The following is a 26,865-nucleotide window of genomic DNA, read 5'->3' as shown; positions in this document are numbered from 1 at the left end:
GAATATTTAGTACCTTCCCTATTGCTGCAGGGCTGTTATGGAAATTACAGACTCTTTCTGGCATGATAGCCCATGCTGTTTGTGGGATTATAGTAATGGAATGCCTGGATTAGTCAGGATGATTCTTAAAATTTTCTCCAAAATTCTGTCTCTAAAGCCACCATTTTCATGTCTTCAATATAATTACAGAAGCAGGCTGTGCAGATACAGGTCAGCTATTTGCCAGCTGTCAGAGCTGAGTGTTTTAAGTGATGACACAAAAGCAGAGCTAATTTTGTACTAGAAGAAGTTTCTAAGATCTGTGTGTATAGAAACAGACATTTTTATCAGTAGTATACTAAGACTGTTTTTATTTTCCCCCAGAGAAGCTCTGTACACAGTCTTATATCACTCTGCAACAAAATTAGCTCTGGGCAGAACTGTTCCTGGGGTTGAAGACAGACCCAGCCCCTACTATCCTCTGAATTCCCCTTTTTCTTTCTTTCCTTTTTTTTTCTTTCCTTCTTTTTTTTTTTTTTTTTTTCTCCTGCTATTCGTATGTATATACCTTGGCAAAACTGGAGCTTGATTAGGCTAGGAGACATTGGCCAAACTTTGGTGTAGCTATGGGTAATGCTGGTCCCTGCTATGAGAAAGTCTTGTGCAGGGCTGCACTTTCCATAGCCAGTCACCCAACCTGAAATATGCTAAGGCAGCACGTCCATCAGAGAGGTCTAACCACTTGTCCTCTCTAAGTAAGGTCCTGGAGGTATCTCAAGAGGGACCTTCTGAAATTAAAGCACCTTACATGACTGACGACTTTGCAAGTTTAGTCCCATGGGACCCCCACCCCTCCGCCCTCCCTTAATGTAACTGTGTGTGCATTTTTGAGGTCAAACGGTTTAATGCTCAACATGAACACTGTCACATTTAGGGGGGGGCATACCCCTTGCATCTCCACTGAAACATTTATTTTTTGAAATATAAGCCCAGCCAGTGGTGAAAAAGATGCCATCAATGTGTAAAAGGGGCAGTAATCCAGAAATTAACACTGCAGACATAAGGTCCATCGCTATCTTCTCCTAGGAACCAAACATGGCTCTACATTTCATGCATTTCAGGAGCTGTATCTTTCTGGAAAATAAGCTGTCAATGTAAACCAAAGCTACAGCCTTGCTGAAGAGGGATGGGGAGGCCTCCTGTAGACCCTGCCATGAGGAAAGTTAGATGGGGCGGTTAGGAAGATCACTTAGAGAACTAAAAATCTGCAAAGCTCTTGCATCCCAGGCACATGGCTAGACCATGGGACCTCGCTTCCTCCCTGTAACTGTCAGAGCTAAGTGTGCATTGGCCCTTTATGACTGTAAAAATCCTTTCCTTGCTGTTGCTGCCGAAAGCCTTTCTACTCTTGTGGTCTCGTTAGAGTTTAACAATCAAACAGCCAGCTCTGAAAGTGGCTGCTGGGCCACACAGATTTTGTGAGCTTCCCATTTACCTCCTTCGTGCCTCTGTTATGTGGGGATAAGATGTGTCTTTTTGCTAAGAGTGACAAATCTTTAGTCTCTGCGAGCTACTGCTTCATACAGGTCCTCACACAGCCCTTGCCTCTCCCATCACATTGACAGATCAGAACCAGCTTCCCAGAAGGAAAGTGGGCAATGACCTTGATAGATCATAGCCTTGGGTGTGTTATCAAGGAGCTGGAAATACGAAATGTATGGTGTAGACTCATAGCAGAGTACAAGTTTCCTTGCTCCGGTCTTGATCCCGCACCTCCAGAAGTACACAGCAGCTCCTGAGCAAATCCGGTGGGAACAGGTGGTTTTTGTTGGTTTTTTTTCCATTGTCCACAATGATCAACGAGGAACAGGCGCAGAACGCCCGCGGCTCCTGCCGCTGTAAGCAGAGCAGGCGCCAGTGAATTGGATTGCCAAGAAACGTTGGCTTTTACACGGGCTCGTGCAAGGTCGTTCATCACCACGGCAGATGCCGGCTGCTCTCAGCAGAACGGAAAAGAAATTAAAAGCGGGTAAAAAAGACCTTTTTGTTTAGCTGGAGGATAAGTAATAGATCAAAATGTTTAAAATATTAGCATATCGCTGCAGCTCAGACTCACAAGTGGGCTCCTGCAGCTTAGCACATGGCAGAGTTGTCACCTGAGCCGTTAGTGACTGAGTGTGTTGGTGGACGATTGCCAGGAGAAAAGCGTGGTCCCAAAGTTAATTATCGGGAGTGATATGTGGTAGCTAGCTGCCGAGTTCCTGGCTGAGCTCAGGAGGTGGCTGGGGAGAGCAACCATCCTTGGCCACACGGCAGCGTGACGTGGCCTGGACACTGACCATTACCTGCCTCCGTCAACAGCTTGGCCTTGGAGAGGTGGAGATCTTTGCCAGGGCACTCTCCTCATGGGTTTGAGGCCTTTTTAAGCTCACTAGAGTAAATACAGCCTTTCCTGGAACATTAATATTAAAATTCCTTTTCAGTGTTGAGGCATTGCAGAGGATGCTTGTATATTGAATAGGGCCACAACATGCTTACTCTCGCACAGGAAAAAGAAGGAGCAAGAAGCAGTCCCTGCCTATTGTGACTGATTCCTCACCTTTGCCACCAAAATGCTGTTTAACTTACTTCCCTCGTAAGGAAACTGAGTGTTATGTCAGGCCAACAATGGCAGAGATGAAGGTGAACTCAGAACAACCGATGGAGGCAAACCCAGTCTCCAAGTGCTTTCTTCACCGAAGATGCACTTGCGTGCTCAGTGGCAAGTCCCTGGTATCACCTCGGCAGATGTCACAGCTGTCTGGAGGAGCACTGCCCATACCACCAATTCCAGCGAAAGGGACCCTTGCTGGGCTTGCGCTGACCTTCTCCAGCTCCTTCTCTTATAAGGCCTGAGCAGAACAAGCCAGCTTCTCCTTCAAATTAATGCATTGTTTTCTCTTTTTTTTTTTTTTTATTAAAGGCATTAAAAGATAACTGAATCCATGCAGCTGGCTGGAGCTACTAGGATGTGGACAGGCTGGAGAGTTGGGCAAAGAGGAACCTGATGAACTTCAATAAAGGCAAGTGTAGGGTGCTGCACCTGGGGAGAAATAACCCCCTGCACCAGGACAGGTTGGGGGCTGACCTGCTGGAGAGCAGCTCTGAGGAGAAAGACCTAGGAGTCCTGGTGGACAACAGGATGACCATGAGCCAGCAATGTGCCCCTGTGGCCAAGAAGGCCAAAGGCATCCTGGGGGGCATCAGGAAGATGGTGACCAGCAGGTGGAGAGAGGTCATCCTGCCCCTCTGCTCTGCCCTGAGGAGGCCCCATCTGGAGCACTGGGTCCAGTTCTAGGCTCCCCAGTTCCAGAAGGACAAGGAACTGCTGGAGAGGGGACAGCAGAGGGCTACAGAGATGACGAGGGGCCTGGAGCATCTTCCTTATGAGGGGAGGCTGAGGGACTTGGGTCTTTTTAGTCTGGAGAAGGCTGAGGGGGGATCTGATCAATGCCTATAAATACTTCAAGGGAGGGTGTCAAGAGGATGGGGCCGGTCTTTTTCAGTGGTGCCCAGGGACAGGACAAGAGGAAATGGGCATAAAATTGAACATAAGAAGTTCCACCTAAACATGAGGAGGAACTTCTTTCCTGTAAGAGCATTTAAGTGGCCAGAGAAGGGCCAGAGCTGGGCATGTTTCCTTCTTTCCTCTTGTCACTTCAGGACTAAGCCTATAAAATAATAATGTGCCTTTCTAGTATTATAATTTGTCTTTGATTTTCTGTAGAGAATTGCATAACAGCAGCAGTCCTATTTGCATTCAACACTCAGTTTTTTCGCTTTGTGCTTTCTCCCTTATTCCTTTGGCTTAATAAAAAAAAAATGAATTTTGCATTTGTTAGATGCCTCACAGCTCAGGAGACTGGGCTGTCCTCCGTTTAGTTGTTAAATAGGAAACCACGGGACTCACCTATGTGACAGTCCCTTCACAATATGCCAGTTCTGTCCATACACTAGGAAGCGGGCAAATTCAGATCACAACTAAGCCAGTGATGCTGATGGGCAGCTAATGGAGCAACAGGGACTGAAAGCTGTCACTGCCAGGGGGCAATTAGTTGCCAGACAGTCATATTTGCAAGCCCTAGGATGTGAATGTGTTGAAAAGTGCTGTGCGCAAGGGCTGCTTTTTAAGTACGTGTTGCCTCAGAGCCTTGTATAGGGGACCTACACCTGGAGTTGCAACATATCCCTATTATTAAAGTAAACAATATTTCCTCACCCCCACTTCTGATCATCTCCCTCTTATGCCCTGCAGGCAAAAGGGAAAAAAAAAAAAAAAAAAAAAAAAGCCCCTTGGGGGTCTGGAAGGTGCCAAAGTAGGTCCACCCAGAGCAGGTTGCACAGGAACGTGTCCAGGAGGGTTTGGAATGTCTCCAGAGAGGGAGACTCCACCACCTCCCTGGCAGCCTCTTCCAGGGCTCTGCCATCCTCACAGGAAAGAAGTTCCTCCTCATGTTTAGGTGGAACTTAGGTGAAGCTTCACTTGATCTAGTTACACCACTGCAGAGTGTCACAGGTGGGTCGGAAACACTGCTCCAAGACCATGAAACCTAGTAAAGATTTGTTCCTCTCCCTCTTCCTTTGGGTAACATTATGGAATAAAATATTTTTGTTTTTTAGAGCCAAGAAAGGAAAAAGGCAAATTCTCACATCTTTTTCAAGAGAATGGTGATGTTTGCTGTCATTTCTGACACAGCCACTAGATGCCCCTGTTTTCTGATGAGCGTACCAGAGCGGGGCATGCGCTGGGATGCCACAGCATCTGAACTTGGGACTCAAACTATGTAGAAATCGTGATTGCTTCAGCCTCTTCCTCCCTAACGACCTTCTAATTAGATGGGAATATCCTTCCACACGTGGCAATTAGGAGAGACGATGCTGCTAAGTGATGGGAATGGTGGTGTCTGCCTGCCTTTTCTGCTCCAGGTTTGTGGTGGCTCTGGAGGAGGTGATGTGAAGTTCAGTCCACCAGTGGCCATGCATCTGGTGGACCTGCACATCCTGTCACTGTGACCGTACAGAGCATTGTGGTGTCTCACCCTTGGAGCTGCCATCTCAGTCCCTGCTGCCCCTCAGGGGTGAATCAATCCATACGAGAAAAGTCACTCTCCAGGCAAAGCAATTAATCCAAGCAGAAACATTTCCCTAATTAATCCTGAAGTGTTTCCTTGTGAATGTGTTGTACAGGTCCAGAAAGGAGACTGATGACATTCAAATGGGAATCTGGCACTTGGTAAGCATGAGGGAATTTTTGTGGCTGCTAAAGCAGTTGTGCCTCCACAAGATAAATGCTTGCACCACGTCCTTCCAACCCCAGAGAAGGTTGAGTTCTAGGCCGACCAGCAATGGTTAGCATAGAAAATCACATACAATATTTGCTCTTTCTGAAGTGATCCTTCACCTAAAATGATCTTGACTTAAGCAAGGATTTATTTGATGGTCTCTTAATTTAAGGAGGGCAAATGTTCCTGCACCAGTGGTTCCTTGCCCTTGCTCCATGGGGCTTGCACCAACATGTTTTCTCTTACCAAAGTCCACACCAGGCCCTGACCTTGTTCATGTCTGGGCACTTAGTCTCACAAAGGAAATGTTAGAGATCATAGAATCATAGAAAGGTTTGTGGTGGAAGGGACCTTAAAGATCATTTGGTTTCAACCCCCCTGCCATGAGCAGGGACACCTCACACCTCCCACAGGTTGATCACGGCTCCTCTTCACATTGGCTCCTCAGCCATTTGGAAAGTTGTTATCGACCTATTCCTGGATTTCTTGTGCCCCACTGTGTTGTCCCTCTAACAAATATCGGTATGGTTGAAGTCCTCCATGAGGACCAGAGTCTGTGAATGCAATATGACTCCTATTTGTCTACAGAGGGCCTCATTCTCTCTGTTGGCCTAGGTGGATGGCCTGCAGCAGAGCCCCACTGTAACATCACCTGCCCCTGTGTTCCCTTTAATCTTGACCTATAAGCATTGTGTTGGCTTTTCGTCTATCCCCAGGCAGAGCTCCATGCACTCCAGCTGGTTATTGACATAGAGTGCAACACCCTCTCCTTGTCTTCCCTGCCTGTCCTTCCTGAAGAGTCTGTATCCCTCTATTCAGACATTCCAGTCATAGGAGCCATGCCACCATGTCTCCATGATGCCAATGAGAACATAGCCCTGGCGGCGTGCACATGACTCTTACTCTTCTTGTTTGTTCGCCATGCTAACTACATTTGCATAGAAGCACTTCAGCTGGGACCCCAATGAAGGTGACTTATGGGCTAGAGTTGCTGCGCTTCCTTTGGGCTGCTCTTCAGGTGGTGGTGTGAGATCCTTCCTTTGAGGTGTGAGATCTCCTTGCTTGAGCTTTTTTCGTAACAAGCTGATTAGAGTACTGCCTTTAGAAGAGAACAAAAGTGGGCTTTCAGGATGAGAACACCTACAAAGGTCTTCTGTTGCCTAATTCTTCCTGTTTTCCAGAGCAAGGTGCCTAATTAGCACTAGTGTATGTGACGGGGGCTCAGAGCTCTGAGTCACCTGGGAAGATATACTTTTCCAGTTGACACTGCTGGAGAAACTAAGAATAGCTCAGAGGAAGAAGTACTAGCTATTCCTAGAGATCTAGTGTCACAGAAACTACTGGGATTCAAAACGCCTTATTTAGATATTTAGAAACCAGTAGTTAGTCCATCTGTCACCCACGGCAACTAAAAGGGTTCCTCTGCTTCCCTCCAGAAGCACTGAATCAGGGTGTAAAACTCGTGACACCACTCCTCTCAGCATCCTGTTGCTAGTACCTGTGTTATGTGTGGTCTAATCCATAGGTTTTTGGTTTTGAGACATGGTACCAGCATGACAGTATTTCAGGCAGGCTTATCTAGAGGTGTCACATGGCATATAGCACAGGCAGCCCTGAGGCTGGTCTTCCCCTGGACTGACACTGTGCAGGCCAAGCCACTTCTTGGGAAGCCACACATAGCCTGCCATTTTTTCATAAATTTAAAAAAAAAAAAAGAAAAGCTAAATTTACAATAGAAAATGAAGCCTGGATTAACTGATATCTCTCTTCTCTCTGTGATTACCTTGTGTTTTCCCTTGAGCCCGAGCTGCCCTGTAGGATTATGGCGTTCCAGAGTCATTGGCATAATGATAACACGACTAAGAAATACGGAGACTCCCCTCTCCACGCTAATCCTTGCCAAGAGAATACTGAAGGCAGTAGATAAAGGAGTCACTAACACTGAGCTACATTTTGCTTGTAAGAATTGCATCCCAGAGGCTGTAGCCATTTTGCAACCTTTTAAATTTTCAGAGAAAATGCCTCCTGTGCCCATAATTAAGAGTTTAATATGCCACAGGGTCCTGTTCATCACAGTAACTTATTCTGCAGTAGAACAGATAGATAGACACTTGGTAGGTCCTTTGAAAATCTTTCAGCCAATCCATTAGATGGGGCTGTGATACTGGGGATTTTAATCACTGATACTCATTAGTGAGTTATTAGTAATTTATTTTAATAAAAAAGCTGCATGTTTTCTTTGTTTCACAGGCAGCAAGGCCTAGTGAGAGGTATCAAAGCACAGAATACTTTGGTTATTGTCAGCCTTGGCTAACCAAATTCACAAGTTTGCAGGATGCACATCAGGTTGAGCTTTCCCTTCTCTTAGCATCTCACAGAAGGCATGTGGATCCAAGGCAAAGGCAGCTGCGAGCATCTGCAAAGGCACATGCAGTGAGGAGGGTGTGCAGCAAGCTCACTACCCTGGACTTCAGAAGAGCAGACTTTGGCTTCTTGAAGGACCTGCTTGGCAGGTAACGTGTGAAAAAAAAAAACAGGAGGGGAGGGGGACCCAAGGAAGCTGCTTAGTATTCAAGGATCATACTCAGTGACTCTTTTCCTCAGTCTTCACTGGCCCAAGTCACAGAAGACAAAGGCATGCACTATTTAAGAAAAACCTACTGTAAGTGAAGATCACACAAAAGACTATCTAAAAAACCTGAAGGTACACAAGTCCATGCCATTAGGAATCAGTATGAATAAAAGCTTTAAAGATGCCAGTCTCAAATGGTTTATGCCAATCAATTTTGCCAAGGTGAGCCATAGCCAAGGTACTGGAAGGATCCTCAGAGGAGGTGCAAGGCGGTTCTGGGAATCAGGAAACCACACAGTAGCTAAGGGGGAGCTTGAGCAATGCTGCTACTGTGGTTAATATGCAAATATGAGTCGAGGTCAACCATCTTACACAAGTGGTGTTCGCCTCTACGTTCCCAGTCAGAGAAGGGGCTCAGCAAGGAGGAGACAAACTGAGCAGGTGAATGCCTGGCTGCACAGCTGCTACTCAAGGTTTTGGCTTCTGTGACCATGGATTGACCTTGGAGAAGCCGGGTCCGCTGGGAGCTGATGGCATCCACCCAACCTCATCCCGCAGGGAGAAAGAGGGGAGAATGCGGGGCACAGAAAGGAAAGGGAAATCCCCACGCAGCAGCCCTCAGCCAAGAGCAGCAGCCTCCTCCTCCCAATGGTCTCCCCAGCGCACCCCAGCCGGTGAAGACCATGGTGGCTACAAAGATGATTTTCACACTGCTTTCCCTTCACGCCATCATGACCATGGTGGCGATTTGACCCGGGCCGAGAAACTCCCTGGCAGCTCTGGTTGGGCAGGGACCGAGCGAGAGGGACCGCTGATGCGCCTCGGTGTCTTCACTGGGCTCCAGGCAGAGCTCCTGCCCATCCCAGGCACTCCTCAGGGAGTAGGTACCTCAGAACAGGACGTGCCAGACATGGAGAAGTTGGTGCTCTATCAGCAGTAGGAGTTGCCCCCTGCGAAATCTCCACCTGCATCCCCAGCATCGCCCTTGGGAAATGTCTCCTTGGAAGCCGTCAGCCAGAGAGCGGCTTTGGCAAGGCAGGAGCAGAGATCCTGCCGTGGACAGGCCCCATCCGCCCGCCAGGATAGACACCACCACCCACCCATCTCCATCAGGAAGGCACCAAGTACACCCACCACCACAAGCTCAGAGGCCAGCGCCAAGGCAGCCCATTCCATCCCACGGGGTGGCACCTCAAGGAGCAACAAAGCATCCACGGGCCACAAGGCCCCCTTTGATGTTTGGTGAGGTTTGGGGGTGCTGCTGTGATGCTGTGCTCCCCCTGAGGTACCAACCTGACCTTTATCTCCCCTATCCCTGCCCAAGCCATAACCACCCGTGGCGGGTCACAAGGGCTGCATCTGGTCCTGAGGGCGGCATCTGGAGCTCCAAGGCGGTGTTGGGAATCAGCTAACGACACATCACCCAAGGGGGAACGTGAGCAATGCTGCTACTGTGGTCAATATGCAAATATGACTAGAAGTCAACCATCTTACCCCCCTAGATAGTCAACAGCCCAAGAGCCCTGGGAGCTCTCCAGCAGCAGCAGCAGCAGCGAGCTACCTTGAGCAGGGACGCCCCTCCAGATTCCTTCTCAAGATTCAGAGATTCCTTGGCGCAACAGACCCTCGGCCAGTGACTAAGAGCATGTTATACTGTGAAACCTCAGCTCAGTGACAGAGAGGATTTGTGGGAGAACAAGGGGTTAACAGGACTGTGGAAGAAGCAGAGACCAGGAGAAGAAGCAGGAACAATGGCAGAAGATGGCCCATAAGCATCTCCGGACCTGTAAAGGGGACCTGTAAGCAACGCCTGGCGCCCCTGACTGATGGAGGGGAATCCCACCCGCCTGGCAGTTGGGGGTTGCAGGGGAGTGTCGGTTGGGAAAGAATACACACTGGTACTATGGAAGCTGCCTGTTGGTTATAATAAACGATTCTGGTTGTATCACCGACCGGGGTCCGTGCCTTCATACGCTACAAGGATTGATTGCACAGATCTAATCCTTCAGACACAAAGCCTTGACCAAGTCTGGCACTAGGATTGGCTCCAGCCGCCCCGAGACTCCTCTCTGGGAAGGAGCGTAGAAAGCAAGGTGGTCCTCTCTGACCCTCGGGACTCAAGGGGAAAAGGTGTCCCGCACACTTCTGCCTGACCCTGTCCTCCAGGCAGTGACTAACCAAGGGCACCTTGCCATCACATCTTCTTAGAACACTCTCTCAAAGGCTCTGGCTGAGCCGGGGCGGGGCCGAAGGGCATGGCCGGTTGCCACGTGCCCGTGATGCCCTCCATCGCCTGGGACACCCCAGGGGACGCGTCACAATGGGAGGGGCTTTATAAAGGGCGCCAGCAGGCAGCTGCCCCAGTACGGCCTGGGCCACCAGCGAGTGCGCTTCAAGGCCATGGCTTCGATGACGGTCCGCGTCTTGGTTCTGCTGAGCTTCTTCCTGTGCCTGGCGATGGTCGGCAAAGAGCTGGAGGAGGCCATGCACAAGCACATGCAGCTCAGGGAGGAGCATCTCAACCAGGAGATGACTCAGCTGATGGAGGAGCTGGAGCAGAGCACCTCTGCCCTGGGAGCCCTGCTCTTGGCTGCCTTGCAGCACTGGCTGTTCTGGGTGGTCGCTGGAGTCCTAGTGCTGCTCCTTGGGCTCTGCTGGTGGCTGAGGAAAAGGAGCCGTCAGCCAGAGAGCGGCTGTAAAGAGGAGACCACCTCCTGCGGCAGCCGAGAGGACGAGGAAGAAGCAGGCGAAGGAGAGGACTCTGATGATGAGGGGCGTCTGGTCAGGACTTTTGCAAAGCGCGTCCATGGGGCAATGAAGAGCGTGGCCTACAAGCGCCAGGTGGCGGAAGATCTGGTGAGCAACCTCCTTGGCGTCTTCCAAGCGCGCTTGGCCAACAGTTTCTTCCCGGTGCTGGAGCCAGCCATCGGGGTGGGCAGCGCCTTTGAAGGTTGGGATCCCCGGGGGCATGATGCGGTCTACCGCCTGCTTGTGCCCCTGAAGCCTCCCCGTGGGCACACGTTCCATCTGGAGCAGGCCTCTGCGGAGAAGATGCTGGCAAAGAACTGCATCCGTGTTCAGCTGGAATGCACCTGCATGAGGGGCCAAGGTGTGGAGAACATGCTCTGCTTCGTGCACCAGCCCGAGGAGGCGCTGAGGACAAATCAGGATTCCAACCTCCTAAACGACCTCTGCAGCAGCGCTGCACGTCCAGGCTTCTACCTGGACGTGCAGAAAATTGCCCACTGGTTCCAGACCTTGGTGAGCTCAGCCTGGGGGGAGATGGCTCAGTGGCATCACTACAGCATGAAGGTGCTGCCTTCCCGCCGCTCCTGCAAGCTGCAGCTGACCAATGCCTGCGGGAGATCCCTCTTGGTGGAGCTGATGTTCGGGGTGCAGCAAGGCGACTCGGACATCTTCCTGAGCAGCCAGGTTGCAGAGCACCCCGGCTGCTTCATCCCGGGCACAACGTGGGCAGAGAGCTATGCCGTGGCCGAGGCCAAGTTCTTCAGGCACGTGGCCAAGCAGGCCCCGCAGGACACCTTCCACCTCACATGCCTGCAGCTCTGCGCCGGCATCCTGGAGAGCACAAGCTTTTCCACCGGCACCTTGAAGACCGTTGGGATGCACCTCCTCAACACTCTGCCCCCGGCAAGCTGGACAAGGAGGGAATTCGTCTCGCGGATGCAGGATATCATGTGGGACCTGCGCAAGTGCTTGGAGGAGAAACGCCTCGACCACTTCTTCCTTGGCAATGAGAACATGCCCGAGGACATCGCCTTGCCCCCAGCCTTCCAGGCGGCTGAGCCCCTCAACCTCTTCCAGTGCCTGGTGCAGGATCCAGCTGCCCACGCCAAGGCACTGCGTGAGCTTGAGGAAGTGCAAGCTCAGCTCAGAAGACTGCTCTTCTATGGAGTCTGAAAGAGGTCTTCATGGACAGAGCCGTGCCTGTGTCCCCTCGGCTGCCCCGCGTCTTCAAGAGAGTCCACTCCTTCTGGGACTTTCACTCTGTACATAGTTGTCAATAAACTTGGTTTGTTTGAACAAAAGTTGCACCTCTGAGTGTGCGTGCATCAGATTTTGGGGGAACACTGGCATTGGGTGCTGACTGCTCAGCTGCCCCAGAGCCGGGGAGCGTTTAGACCACTTCTAACCATGCACAGAGACCGTCTGTCCCTCAGAGCAATGTTTGAAGGATGAGGAGCACAGGTGGTGTTCTCCTCTACGTTCCCAGTCAGAGAAGGGGCTCAGCAAGGGGGAGACAAACTGAGCAGGTGAATGCCTGGCTGCACAGCTGCTACTCAAGGTTTTGGCTTCTGTGACCATGGATCGACCTTGGAGAAGCCGGGTCTGCTGGGAGCTGATGGCATCCACCCAACCTCATCCCGCAGGGAGAAAGAGGGGAGAATGCGGGGCACAGAAAGGAAAGGGAAATCCCCACGCAGCAGCCCTCAGCCAAGAGCAGCAGCCGCCTCCTCCCAACGGTCTCCATCGCCTGGGACACCCCAGGGGACGCATCACAATGGGGGGGGCTTTATAAAGGGCGCCAGCAGGCAGCTGCCCCAGTACGGCCTGGGCCACCGGCGAGTGCGCTTCAAGGCCATGGCTTCGATGACGGTCCGCGTCTTGGTTCTGCTGAGCTTCTTCCTGCGCCTGCCGGTGGTCGGCAAAGAGCTGGAGGAGGCCACACACGAGCACATGCGGCTCCGGGAGGAGCATCTCAACCAGGAGATGGCTCAGCTGATGGTGGAGCTGGAGCAGAGGAGCCAGGAGCAGAGCACCTCTGCCCCGGGAGCCCTGCTCTTGGCTGCCTTGCAGCACTGGCAGTTCTGGGCAGTCGCTGGAGTCCTAGTGCTGTTCCTCGGGCTCTGCTGGTGGCTGAGGAATAGAAGCCATGAGGAGAAGGAAGTCGAGGAGGAGGAGGAAGAAGAGGAGGACGAGCCATTAGATATGTACCGATTTCTTGATGAGCACCCGTTGTGGCCCCAGCCAGACAGGGAAGAAGGAGTAGGCACGATGTTGGAAGAGCTTGTGAATGACCTCCTCTGTGTCTGCCGTATCCTCTCCAGCAACAGCTTCATGCCATGGCTGCAGCCAGCTGTCAGCATGGGTGGCTTTGCAGGAGCCCAGGCTCTCAGTGAAGACTTTGTCTACCGCCTGCTTGTGCCCCTGAAGCCACCCCCTGGGCACTCCTTCCACCTCAAGCGGGACAGCAAAGGGGACAACCCGGTGAGGGACAGCCGCCTGCTTGTCACGCTGGAGTGCACATGCCAAAGGCATCGGCGGCTGGGGGACATGCTCTGCTTCCTCCACCACCCTGAGGACGAGCTGATGACCAGGCAGGAAGCCAACCTCCTACAAACCCTCTGCATCGGCTCATACCTCGACATGCAGAAAACTGCCTTCTGGCTCCAGGGGCTGATGACAGCAGCCAGCGTTGATCTCTTTGAGGACATCCTGTGCAGACTCACCGTGTTGCCCTCCACACGGTTCTGCAAGTTCAAGCTGACCAACAGCGTTGGGACATTCCTCTACGTTGAGCTGATCTTGGCAGTGAAGGTGGGCAACACATTTGTAACCATGGAGTAGGCAGAAGTCCGTGTTACCAGCAGCACGAGGTGGCCAGAGAGTGAGTGCCAAAGAGAGAGAGTTCATTCCTTCTGAGTCCTTCCCTTTGTGCAAAGTTGTCAATAATCTGCCTGTGTTTGAACAAAGGGCAAGTGTCTGCATCAGGTTTTTTGCAGAACTTGGGCGCAGGGTGCTGACTGCTCAGATGCCCCAGAGTCGAGGAGCGTTTGATGAAGAGCTGACATGGTGGGCTATGGTTTCTCAGATTCTGTAGCTAAGGCTCCCCCTCCTGTCCATGTTGCTGTGTTGTGGCAATGAGAATAAACCATCACCTTCCACATCTCTGTATTTCACTTCTTGCTCTGGGGTGTATCAGGCTGTGGTGTGAAAAGAGTTTCCCTGATCAGCACTCCCTTCTTTGTGTGTGGAGCTGGATGCACAACCCCCGACTACATACTGGCAGCTTGAGTCTAACTGCCTTTGGCTGCAAGGGTTGTGTCCCCTGGGTCAGTATTAGCCAGTGCAGGGACCCTTGAAGACCTGGCCTTGAGACCAAGGCAGCACAAAGCAATGGGTTTGCCCACCTTGTTTTAGTTGCAGTGCTTTTGTAGGTGGAAAGCCACACAGGAGAGGCTGGGATTGGCCCATCTATGGAGGTGGCAGTGCTACTCTGTGGGATGCAATGTGAGAGCCCACCTGGCTGCCAGGGCTCTGTCAGGCATGTCTGGGAAGCAAAAGCTCCCTCCTCTAGTTCCTGGCTGGTCAGTCATCCAATTGGCAGCTAACAGTGATGGCCCCCCACTCTCTTCTGCAAGCTCAGGCCTACCAACACCTGCAACAAATCCCTCTCCATTTGAGGTGATGTCTGGAGTGTGGCTGGGCACCCTCCTGAGTATGTATTAGGCAGAGGCCAATGTTACCAGCACCATGAGGTGGCCACAGAGCTGTGCTCTGGCAGAGGTGCAGTCCCTCAGGCACTTGGACAGGCATGTCCCACATGGCAGCTTCCACCTCAAATGCCTGCAGCTCTGCACCTGGATCCTGATTGGCATAGGATTTTCCACCCATGCCCTGAAGGCCACTGTGATGGACCTGTGGCCCACCAGTAAAGCCGGCCAAGACAGGACTGGCATCTAAATCCTGTGTGGCACTGCTGTAAAGGAAGGGACTTCAGTGAGACCTGAGGGGAGCAGAGGTATAATACACCTTTGAAAGTCTTCAAGGCTCAGTCTAGGGCCCATTAAAACTGCAGTCTTCATCTTGTACTCAGCCACCCAAAATGACAGCGTAAAAAGGGAAATAAAAAGGAAATTTGTGCCCATTGCCCCTTGTCCTGTCACTGGAAACCACTGAAAAGAGTCCGGCTCCATCCTCCTTCAACCCACCCTTTAGATACTTGTCAGCATTAACAAGGTCTTCCCTCAGCCTGCCATCTTTTAAACAATAACCTGCACTCTCTTCTTAATGGAAGTGTTTTTGATGCAGGGCGTAGGCTGACTTCACCTTGGAGACACCTCCAACCTTGATGAACCATCATCCTCATTGTTGTTTGGTTCCACTTGCACAGCCTATTGTATAGGGTGTTTTGAGGGGGCAGAACTAGGCCATGGTTCCTCCTGGCCCCATCCAGGTCTCATCAGCTGCTGTCACACAAGCTGCAGGCTCCTGGCAGGTCTCTGAGATGTCTGTGGTTGGGGAACCCCCCACTGTACACTGCAGCCCTGGGGTGCACTGTGTGCTGCCGGAGGGTCTTTCTGCTCCCCTGAGGTTCCCCTGGTTGAGGAAACCCACCTGAACACCACGATCCTCCCCTGCGGTGCACCCAGGAGGGGACGTGTTGTCCACCTCCTCTTCCCCACTGTGTAATTTTGACAGAGTGGAATTTCTCACCAAGCGAGTACAAGTGAAGATCAGCAGGTATCACTGCTGGGGAAAACTAGTAGAAGTCGATGGAGTAAAAGCCTAGTTCATTTTTAGAGGAGTTTGACAAATTGGATAAGGAAACAGATTATGTGGTGTGAATGTTCCGGAAGATTAAATGTCAAAAACTGGAAGAGTAGAGCCAGGATTAGGGCCTCAGTACAGTATTCCAACATGAGCTGGAGGCCTTCACCCCCAGGACTTCAATGCAGTAAGAATCGATGCATTCAATCGATGCAGGACTTTGATGCATCATTCACATCGTGACCTCCCTAAAGAGACTGCAGGTGAGACAGTGTCACTATCAAACCACTAATCCTGTCCCAGCTTCTCCTTGGAAGTCTTTTAGAACAGCCTTCTCTTGCTCCTCAGCTGCTGTTCCCTATGCATCCCAGATTTCTGTTTTCTGGCCTGTAAAGCCTCCCTTGCTGTCTGGCTCTGCCCAGATTTGCTTTTTGCAACCCTGCCTTGGGTGCATGCTATGGCTGTGTTGGCAGGGCTGAGTGGCACAGGTAAATGGATTCCATGGGCGAATAACTGAGTAATTTCCCACCAAAACTAAGCTCTGACCAAAATAGTCCAACCCCAAAACTATTTTTCATTTGGGAGGGGACTTTTGCACTTCTTTTGCACATTTGAGCACTTCTTGTTTTTTATTATCCTCCTTATCTCCCCATTACAGACACAATACTTTTAAAAGTTTGTGGGGTTTTCCCATGCTTCTAGCTGGAAAGCAACCTGAAGACATTTAGATAGTTTGGTGGGAACCTGTAGAAATTTCATTCAAGCTGTGCTACCGTCAAGCAATGCCAAGGAAGGATGCTACCTTGTGACAGGTGAAGAAAATCAGGCTTTCTTATTTCTACAGGCTTCAAAGGGACTATAGACCTGTGTGTAGAAGAAACAAATGCATGTATCTCAGCGAAGCAAGACAAAGCTACCCTTAAGCTATGGCACAAAAGTTCAGTGAGATAATCACATTAACATTACTGAGCTAGCCATGCATGTGAAGCACAATACAGGTCCTATTTCCTATTTGTATGCATTATGGATCTAAAATATTCATATTTTATTGTCCTGCATTGACAGCAAACTGTTAGAACAGAAGAATGGCTGGCTTTCTGTCTGGAGTCTCATGTCTTATTTAGTGTGATCTTGAATGGCAGGCAGAATTAATCAGGTTCTCAACTTCACTTTATCCAATATTATTCACACTAGTGGACCTTAAACAGAGCTGGGGATGGGAGTCTCGTGTCCTTTCCTTTGGCTTCAATATATATATTCCACCTGTTCAGAAATCCTAGGGGGCTTGAACATTTAACTCTTGTGCAATTTCAGTAGGATTTTAAGATGTAAACTATTTAATGTATCTCTGAAAAATCTAGTTTCAAGCCATGATGGGCATCTGGCTAAAGCCTGCTCTGATGTGACAGCACCTTTCCACCCTGTGCTGGTGCTGCTGGCACCTACCGAAACAGATGCAGTCACAGAATCCCATGGGGTTGGAAGGGACCTCTGGAGATCATCTAATCCAACCCCCCTGCCAAAGAAGGTCCACCCAGAGCAGGTTGCACAGGAACTTGTCCAGACGGGCACTGGGGGATACCAGCTTGGGACAAAATGTCACACGTGTCTGAAACAGTCTTCATGCTTTAACAACGTTTGGTATTTCACAGAATCACAGAATGATATGGGGTTGGAAGGGACTTCTGGCCACCAGTGGCCACAAGGAGTGTGGTGGCCACCTCTTTTACAGGGAACTGGGGAGAGCAGCTTTGCTTCAAGAGCTCAGCGTGATGAAGGGCCCGGAGCAACCCACCGCGCTGGCTGTCACGCCTGCCAAAATGAAGCTGTAATGAAAACAAGCTACTTTCAATAAAGCCTGCGTATTCACTCAGAAATAATGAAAACAAGCACAAAGCAGCTGTGGAGCTCTTCTCGGGCTGTGTGTCACTGCTCCCTCCCGTCACACCGTCACCCATCTCCCCTACAGCAGGGTCCATTTGACCACAACAGTCTGCTGCAAGGTGATGCTGGCCCCACTGAGAACTGAATGCTAAGGGACCTCACTAAAATAAATTACTTTTGAAAAAAGTATCGGGGAATTATTTTACAATTGTTTTCCAATTGCTGAAATTGCTGCTGGAAACCGCTTTTCCCCCAAGACCTTGCAGAGCCCCTGCCCACTTCAAGTGAGGAGGAGACTCCCTGCTCTGGTGGTCTTCATGGAGCACCAGCCAAGCTCCATCCCCATTGTGCCCTCCACAAAAGCAGGAGAGGCATGGGATCTTCAGCCCGTGTTTTTTCCATAGGGGTTCCGGCCCCACTGACTCCCCTGGGAACAGGCTGCAGGCTTATTGCATTACTTCAGCGTGAAGTCATGCAGCCTTGACTATCAGCAAATGCCTTCAGCCCACAGTCTTCACTCTTCTCCCTTTACTTCTTCTTAGTTTGCAAGAAGAGAGGGAGGGGCGAAAAAGACTATTTCTGTGAAGCTGCCTGAGTTACCTAATGGTTTTATGGATCATGTTGCTAGGAAGGAAATACCTCTACAGAGCAGTACTCTGCATCCCTGAAGGTTTTAACCTCTTTTCAAACAAACCTCACCACCGTTGCATGAGGACTGTGACAGCCCTGGGAGGATGGACTACTCCAATAGCATGTTTTAATGACAACATAAAATCATTAATTTCTTTTTATAGAGTGCATTTCACAAACTCAGCTGCCATACTGCAACTCAGAGGTCTTTCTCTCTGCTTTGTTTTGTCCAGTTTTCACATGCTTCTTGGAAAAATCTCGTCAGATCCCCACGTGACTTGGTCAACATGTCATGTGTTTAAATTAGAATGAAGAGATTGCTTAAAGTTTATTGTTCTTACCTTTGTTGTTCACTGGGTGTGTTTGCCCCGTCTTCTTTTCTGTCAGCTGAGTGAAGCTGTCTGAAACAGAGCTTTAACACCACAGGGCATCAGAAACAGCAGCAGAAGACGAAAAGAAGCAATTTTTTTCTAATATCTCAGTGCACTTCTTCATCTTCCGTCAGTGCAAACCTACCAAATTTGAAGTTTAGAAATACACCCAATAAAAATTTATTCCTACAGCACAAACCCAAACTATTAAGGCAAACTAGCAATTATTCTTCCACACTAACATCAACATAAAGCAGATTAGAAGAATTAAATGCACAAGAGTGCAGTTCTTTTATGACTACTCACCCTTAATCTTCAGAAGATGGTTAATTACATTTTAAGCAGCACAAGAGCCCTAACATATTTGTATGTTAATAAAAATTCTCACCAGGGGTTTAAATCTAACATGTATTCACAGGTATAACTAATGGCATTTTTCAGTAATGCAGTGAAAAAATATGCCTGTAAGTTAGTAGCTTCACACAGGAAACTGCTGTGAGTTTTTAATTTACTCTCCAACTATTCTCCTAATCATCCTGTTATCATGCTGGGACGGCTAAATGCATACAGATTATAATGATGGTGTGCACCCAACATAGCAGTGTCAGCGATGACATTTGTCAGTGTTTGAAGTCGGGCTGCTGCAATCAGAGCTCTGCAGCCGAGGGAAGGAGGGAAACGAACGGGTTTGACACCGCAGCCCTGCGGTTTCACAATAACTCACGTTTGCTGGTTTAAGGCTTATTCCAGTTCATAAAGGGATTAGTCTCTCCCTGGCACAGGCCCAAACATCTCTGTGATTCGTAGCTTCTAGGACTACCTGTTAACTGTGTCATGCTCAAAGACATTAAGGGTCCAAAGAGACTTTTCTCCTAGAAATACTCATAAATGAAGACAGAACTTGTCACTTATCTCTGCTTCCAATCTCCGGGAAGCCAGAGCATTTGGATTCAAATTGGAATCTGTATTCTTTGTCCATATCTGTCCCTTGGAAATTTCAGCTCCAAGATTTAGGCTAGGGTACGACCTAGCCTGATTTTGGGTCAAAACCCTCGTTGCTTCCAATGCAAGGCAGCTCCAGCAAAGCAGAAGGCATGAGCTTTGAGTGGTCCCACTTCTGGGAAAGAGCTAGCGTACCAAAATGGGAGGCACATGCCTTCCTCCCAGGGGAGAGAAGGACTCTTCATTCACTGAACAGCACTAGAACAGAGCAAGCTCGGGGGAATGAGTATCACGGGGAAAGGGAAAAAGCAGGTGCTATTGCTGTTTACTGCAAGTGCCGAGATCCGTGGCCATAGGTGTCTTCAGTCTGAGGGGAAGTGCTGAGGTCCTTCCCTCTGGTGTGTTTGTTCTGTTGGCTGACCAGCATCATGCCGTTTTCCTCTGCAGGAGCCACTTGAGTTTCAGAAAAAGAAGCTTTACAGCTCGGCTTTATTTTTCTCTACTATTTGGTCATTTCTTCCCGTGGTGGATTTTCTTCATGTCTACCTCCTATCGCAGACATTGTCATTCTGAAATATCCCCAGGGCATAAAGATAATTTGGGAAAGGAGGAAAGAACTGAACTTTTGAAATATGTTGCCTAATTATTAGTATTCCTCATTCTGAGCCATATTTGTGACAAGGATGACTCATTGCCCTCGAACACCCACTGCCTATCTATTTCCTCTAATGTTGCTTTCCTTTTTGATTTTCCGGATATGGATAGCTGACTGCTTATCTATTCCTGCCGTTAAAATGATGCATAACTGCTGCATTTTGTGGATGGAAACATTACGGGCACTGAAATGTCATCACAGCCCCATTTGCTCATCTGCTGTTATTTACTTTCCAGCAGACAATATTTGGTTCACCGGCACACACAGTGCAGAAGTCAGCACAACATCCATCACATTGATATCAGGGCGTACAAAGCACCCTGCTACTGATCAACGGAAGCAGTCTGGGCAGGAGGATTTACAGAGCTTCCCATCTCCCTTCGGGCTTTGTACAAATTGCCCCTGCTGAGAGGTGGTAGCTCTGGAAAGGAGCCGAGGCATGGCTACTGGCCAGTGGGAGGGGTTCCCGAAATGGGGGACATGTCAGAGTCCTGTGGGGTCCCCTGTCGGAGTGACCTTCCTTTCTGGTGCTTAACAACTGGAACAGCCTGCCCAGGGAGGTGGTAGAGTCGCCATCCCTGGAGGTACTTAAGAAACGTGTAGACGTGGCACTTCAGGGCATGCTCTAGTGGCTGAGATTGTTGGTTTGTGTCTGTTTGTGGTTTGTTTGTGAGGGTGGTGGGGTTTTTTTTGGTTGGTCGGTTGGTTGGTTTTGGTTTTTTTGTGGTTGGATTTGATGATCTCAAAGGTCCCTTCCAACCATGAGGATTCAGTGATTCTGTGATTCTTTTCCTCCAAAGCCTGCCGGTGCCACCACTGAACTCACTGCTCCCTGGGAGGTTTGCACAGCACTCCCTGGGCCACCAGCCTTTTTCATGGCCTCAGACTCCTTCCGCTGGTGAAGCTTTTTGTGGATGCAGATGAAGCTCGGTCTAGAATAAGAAGACATCTCTGGAGAAGCATCCTGAAGTCCGGCCACACAGTCAGGTCATGTGAAGTAAATGCTGAGCTATCCAAAAGCATTTCCCAGGAAAATCAGCAGTGTAGGGGTGGTTTAGACCTCTTCAGCCCAGGACTTGAAACCAGAAGCCACAATGCTTTGCACCTGTGCATTATCATGTGCTATGCCCTTTATAAACACCCTGAAAAAATTGCCCCCACCCGGGAGACTTTCCACTTCAGTGATGGAAGTCAGCACATGAATACTGCCCCCCAAGAGCTTTCAGCAACAGTAAGACCCCTTACAGTGGTTATGAAGACTATGGAACAGTCTGCCCAGGGAAGTGGCTGAGTCACCATCCCTGGAGGTATTTAAAAAACGTGTAGGTGTGACACTTAGGGACACAGTTTAGTGGTAGACTTGGCCATGTTAGGTTTATGGTTGGACTGGATGATCTTAAAGGTCTTTTCCAACCTAAATGATCCTATGATAATATTCAGGCAACTCATGGGAATCCCTAGCCAGTGAGGATGAGGATGCTGGCCTTGGGGTCTGTGAGGACTTTTTGGCTGCTTCTAGGAGAATCACCAAAAGAAGGGGTTGGGCATCTCTTAAAGGCACGTGGCTGGTCATAGGCAGGCAGGGGACTGTGTCTCATAAGGCTTTAGATCTCCAGAGGTAGAGATTGTCACTGTACACTTGCTGCCCTCTTATTGCTTCTCTGGCATACACTCTCAGCCACTTTTTGAGAGAAAAAAAAAATCCTAGGTTACCTGGATCTCAGGTGGCCCTTCTGATATGCTTAATGCCACAGATTTATGGGAGAAGCCAAAAGAAAATCTCAGCTATCAGAGGGTGATGGAAAGTTAATTTTGTAGTGTGACAAAACTCTTGTCTCATGTTTATTTCTTCTTATTGATTCAGCTTTCTTTCAGTCAGCATCCATGATGTGTCAAAACTTCTGGCTTCACATTTGCATCAAGATGCTCCTCAGCCCAGAGCAGAAAACTACCAGGTAATGCTGAAAAAGAGCAAAACAAACCACGACACTCACAAAAAGGTGTGGGGATGATAGCAAACAAACAGAGCTGCTTGGAGAGCACTGCGGGTGGCAAGCAGCTGGCTGCAAGGTGAAGGGATCTGGGGCAAAATCATCAGCTGGTGCAAGACTGGGGTTCAGCCCAGCTGCTCCCCCGAAGGCAGATCTGCTCCAAATAGATGTTTCCTTTTCCTTCCACATGGTTCTGAATTTTTTTATCTTTTCCTTTTGATGCCATTTTCAAACAAGGAGCTTGGCCATATGGAAATTTGCAATTATACCAGCTCATAGTTGCATCATATCTGCCACATAAAACAAAGTCAGTCACTCCCCACATCTGGAGGCAGCTGGCTGGAGAGGTCAACTTCCTTTTTTGCTTTTGAGCTTGTTCAGAAGCTCCTTGTTCATCCACGCAGGCCTCCTGGCTTTTTTGCCTGACTTCTTCTTTCTTGGCATGTACTGCTTGGAGGAGGTGATCTTCCATTTGGAGGATGTGATCTTCCACTTCCACTCTCACCTTCCTCTCACAGCCCTTTGGCTGATACAAAGGCACAAGCTGTTACCTGGAAGTTTGTGAAATCACAGAGTTGGGAAACGTGGGGTCAGCTCCAGTCTTGCCAGAGATTTGCCATGACTCTGAGCAGGTTGCTTAATCTTACCTTAGTACCACAAGTGATGAAGGTCTCATTGGTATCATATTAATCCGTAATCAAAGCATCACATAAGGATTACAGGATTAAGCTACTGCAGCAACAGAATATTCTTCATCTGGATGATCCCTTTGTTCCAAGAGCCCATGTGTGTTATTGCCATTTCCACATCTGCTCGTCACTTGGAGAAAATGTCTTTTGTCCCTTCTTGAGCTCAGGCACACATTTTCCCCTGCCATGCTCCACCACACTATTATTTTTAAATCTAAATACATTTTCTAAAGGTTAGGACATGTTGTATAGTTAAAATCAGGTTGGCAGCAAAGAACTGTTTCATTCACTACAGCTCTTTTCACCATCTAATCCTCCAGCTGGGAAGCGGGTGGGGAGTTCAAAGTGATCTTGCACTTGCAGGCAGCGGCCAGGCCAAGGTCACAGGCATGACTAGTGACGCTGGATGTTCATTGTGACACTTGTTGTGGGAGCTTAATTTTTCAAAAGTTTTATTTAGTGTTTTCTGAAAATGAGACCCCGTAAGGTAATTCCTATGAGCTCCCCAAAATCACAAATTGCTTCTGCAAATCTTGACTTTCGCACTCACACTGGAGGTCACACCATGCAAGAAATTAGATACATACTGCTCAGTACTTCCACTAACCTTAATTTTTCTTTTCTGTCTTTTAACTTCCTTCTGTTATATATGAAGTAGCTCCATTCTCCTTGCAGACTGCTTCCCAATATCTTGTAACAGTAAATGAACTTTAAAATTGCAGGTGGTTCTCCAGAGAAGTAATTCAGCAATAATTCAGCCTACAGAAGTTCCCGAGTCTGTAATTTATTGATTTATCTAACAGTTTGTACTACTAGATAACAGTTTCCTATCTTATTACCCTGTGTTTTCATTATACCCAACCTGTTTAGTGGAAAGAATATCAATCTTTGGCAGCTTACAATTGCTAACAGTAGGTGTTAGAGATCTCTAAACTTGCCTTGACTTCATTTTGGAGTCTCTCAAAGTTTCCTGATTTGGAGGGTTGGCAGAGAGTTAAAAGGATTAACTTTTCTTCCCTAGGAAAACAACAAAACCAAAAAAAAAATATTAAAAAACCATTTTGATCTTCACTTGTGTGAAGAAAGGGAGACAGACGGTTCTGCACTTCTGGTGCTTGTGCAAAATCCTCCGTGGCACTTCCCATCCTGCCTGCAGAAGCGTTTGTCACCGTCACCCCCCCCTCTCTGCAGCGCTACAGGGAAAAGATGTGTGGTTGCCTGGCAGACGGAATTCCAACAGAAAGCATCAATGAACTTTATGGTGCTTGGCAAGAAAGACAGACGAGATCTTGCTGCGTTTTTTAGGACAGACTAGATGCTGATCGCTGACACTTGCAGCTGAGAAAAGGTTCCCAATATCAGAGCTGCTAAAAGTGGACCTGGAAAGCAGAATGTGTGAGGGGAGTGGGAAAAACGCAAAGCAAGTGTTGGGTGCATTTGGATTTGTGAAACAACTTGTTTCGACAATAGTCACAAGCATTTTTGTTCTTCATTTTGACGGGTGTCTGGGTTATTAGGGAGCTAAAAGGCTTGCAAACAGCGGCTGTTGAAATGGCAAAGGGAAAAAAAAAACAGTTTGTGAATTCAGAGTTCACATACACATCGCAGTACTGACACACGCATTGGGAGTGCGCTTGTGCTCTTACACAAATACTTGTCCCATTCTAGAGACAGGAACCAGAAAAAAACCCTCACAACTCACCTGATCAGTTACACCTAAACAAATGCTGAATGCTTGGTGCCTGTTCACAGAGAAAACATTCAAAGGCATTTCAAAGGCATTTTTAGGCAAGAGCAGCAAATAAGTCATTCTTCCATTTGCGGGTTACTGGAAACTAGTTATTTAGCTTGGTTTATCAGCTCAGACCTGTCTCATCTGACAAGACACTGTAAGAAGTCAATAACAAAATATTCAACAGGTATTTAGGGACCACTTGACCCATACAACTAATGCCTGCATTAGTAAGGAGGTCTCTTCAGGCCAAGGAGAATACAGGGCCCATAAATCCCATGAGAAATAAAGTTTACAAGCTTTCCATTGCACCAATGGAGAAGTGGTTATTTATCTGCCTTTGTACAAAACCAACAGCTGTTTCTTCTTCATTATCAGCAATGGCACTACTTTGTAAAAAATAGGCCAAACCAGACCAGTGCTATCTCCTGATGGACTTACCTGCCCAGATTGGCCTAATTTCTCCCAAGAAAAGCCTACTTATTCTGCTATCTTTAAACAGATGACACCCTTAAGAGCTGAGAATTTGCCTTCATGCAAGGTCTGGCTCTACTGCTGGTCACATCTTACACTGAGAGCAGAGCACCTCTTGGGTTCCTATTTTTGGGGATCTGTAGTGACCATCCCCTCACCAGAACCCAAATAGCCCCTAATGTCCCCTCCTCTGGCCTGTCTTCTGTACGACCCCCTGGACTAAAAACCACACAGAGCTCCTTTAACCTTTCCAGTGTGCCAAAAGAAAGAAAATAGGTTCCTCTGCCTTCTCCTCCCTTTCCCCAGCTGTGTGATGACCAAGTGACTGTTCTGCTCCTTCTGCCATTATTCTGACATTTCTGATGTTGAGCTCACAGACTATATCAATTAGTGCTCTGGTTGCAGCCCTCATATCCCAGGAGGCAGCAGATATCTTGTCCTAGACCTTAGTATTGACAAACTTGAAGGGGTGGCAGAGACTCCAAACCCAGGTGACCAATAAGTGCGTGCTGTCTCTGGCCCTCTTTTCAGGACTGAGCCTCACTTTCTCATGTCCCTTCTTTCCAAGATGCCCCTCTTTGTTATGGAGCCAGTAGGGTCTTAGGAGGGTTCCTGATGCAGCTCAGTTTGCTGTTTCTTCTGAAAAAGCTGATGTCCCCAAGCAGAGTAAAACTGATTCCTTCTGCATGGCAAGGCACATGCTTAGTCCTTAAGCAACACGCTTGTTCCCTGAGCACCAGCCCACTCATAAACCAGCCACTGGGAGCTTCTACGTCTGCTTCTTTTCCTTCTGAAGCAATCAAAGAGGATGAGTGTCCACGATCCCACCACCTCCGCATCCAGCAGCGCAGGGGCACAGCTCTGGCTGAGGCAGCCTGTGTGACTCAGTTCTCCCTGCAAATGTGACAACCTTTGTGTAGGAAGAAAGCCTAGGGTTTTGGTACTGAAATACAATCAGCCCTGAGCATGGCTGAACCGCTCTGACATTATCAGTCAGGCTGTATAGTGCAGTTCCAGCTCTGCTCTCCCAGCCCTTTTCTTAGTTGTCCAGCTCAACACCAGTGAAACCCTCTGGCCAGCGTATTCCCAGGTATGAATAAAGAAGTCTGAGCTGTGCTTTATCTTTTTCTCCTGACAAATGCCTCAGTTTGAACTTTCCAGCCAGATATTCCAAGCTGTGGTAACATTAATCAAACTAATGATATCTGGTTATCTGGGGGAAAATCTGTATTATATGGTGGGGAAAAAAAAGAATCCCACAATTAATAGTGTAGGGTACTGTGTTCCTGTGCCAGTCTGGACATAATATAAATGACTTTTTTTTTTTGTTTATCTTCTCTCTGGAGGGGAATGTGTTATAATGAGGGGTACTGGGACCCTGCAGGTGTTCAAGGGTAAGATAGCTTAGCTGTTGGCTTTACTACATTGCTCGTGCAAGGTTATTATGCCCATGGATGCCATTGACAGCCTGGACTCTCTGTTCTGCCCAGACACTTTGTGCAAAATGTTTGTACTGAAGTAACAACTCTTAGGACACTCCTTCTTTCCTGGAGAAAAGAGATTGCAAATCTAAACGACACCATAATGACCTGTGGTTTGGGGGTACACCAAATCAGCTCTACCATCTCCTCAGTCCGCTGTGTTCCTTCAGAAAAGAAAAAGAAAGCACAGCCCCTTTTCTCCAAACAATGCTGTGGTCAGGAGCTGATGTATCTTAAATCTGTCTGCAGTGCTCGCTGCTGGGTTTTGTGATTGTGGCTCTTCAACCATCCAGCAGCAATAAGAATAATTCAGTGACCAAAAAATTCTCTTCACGTCCCAGTTAGGTCTCTTTGCTGTGAGCTTTGAGCCCATTGCTGAAGTACTGATTTAACCCTTTTACAGTACTACTGAGAAGAAATACTGAGATCTTGTTTGATACGAGATCTGCCAGCCCCCACCCAGCTTTTCCAGTAAAATGCACAATATTGACCAACCGAGGAGGTAAAGAAAGATGCTAAAACCTGGGCTAAACCCAGGAGCAGGATCCTGGATAAACAGACACTATGTCCCAGATGTTTTGATCCAGGATGCTTGGTAAAGGAAACTCATTGCTGGTAACAGATGCTCTGCA

The 26,865-nt window shown here is 48.6% G+C and overlaps 2 protein-coding genes across 2 annotated transcripts; both read left to right on the top strand.

The window, feature by feature from the left end:
- The first annotated feature begins 10,393 nt into the window (after positions 1-10,393).
- LOC106893567 (inositol 1,4,5-trisphosphate receptor-interacting protein-like 1) lies at positions 10,394-12,236 on the top strand. Its single transcript, XM_014951639.1, has one exon. The coding sequence runs from the start codon at positions 10,402-10,404 to the stop codon at positions 11,791-11,793; it is 1,392 nt and encodes a 463-aa protein (XP_014807125.1). The 5' UTR covers positions 10,394-10,401; the 3' UTR covers positions 11,794-12,236.
- A 43-nt stretch (positions 12,237-12,279) lies between these two features.
- LOC106893526 (inositol 1,4,5-trisphosphate receptor-interacting protein-like 1) lies at positions 12,280-13,660 on the top strand. Its single transcript, XM_014951576.1, has one exon. The coding sequence runs from the start codon at positions 12,280-12,282 to the stop codon at positions 13,459-13,461; it is 1,182 nt and encodes a 393-aa protein (XP_014807062.1). The 3' UTR covers positions 13,462-13,660.
- The last annotated feature ends 13,205 nt before the right edge of the window (positions 13,661-26,865 follow it).

This window comes from Calidris pugnax, unplaced genomic scaffold (assembly GCF_001431845.1).
Source record: "Calidris pugnax isolate Ruff unplaced genomic scaffold, ASM143184v1 scaffold183, whole genome shotgun sequence".
Taxonomy (NCBI): Eukaryota; Metazoa; Chordata; class Aves; order Charadriiformes; family Scolopacidae; genus Calidris; species Calidris pugnax.
This window is presented reverse-complemented; position numbering and strand designations above follow the sequence as displayed.

Bases quoted from the DNA above. Each gene is read 5' to 3' on its own strand.
- LOC106893567 (XM_014951639.1), top strand. From the start codon at position 10,402: ATGACTCAGCTGATGGAGGAGCTGGAGCAGAGCACCTCTGCCCTGGGA.
- LOC106893526 (XM_014951576.1), top strand. From the start codon at position 12,280: ATGCGGGGCACAGAAAGGAAAGGGAAATCCCCACGCAGCAGCCCTCAG.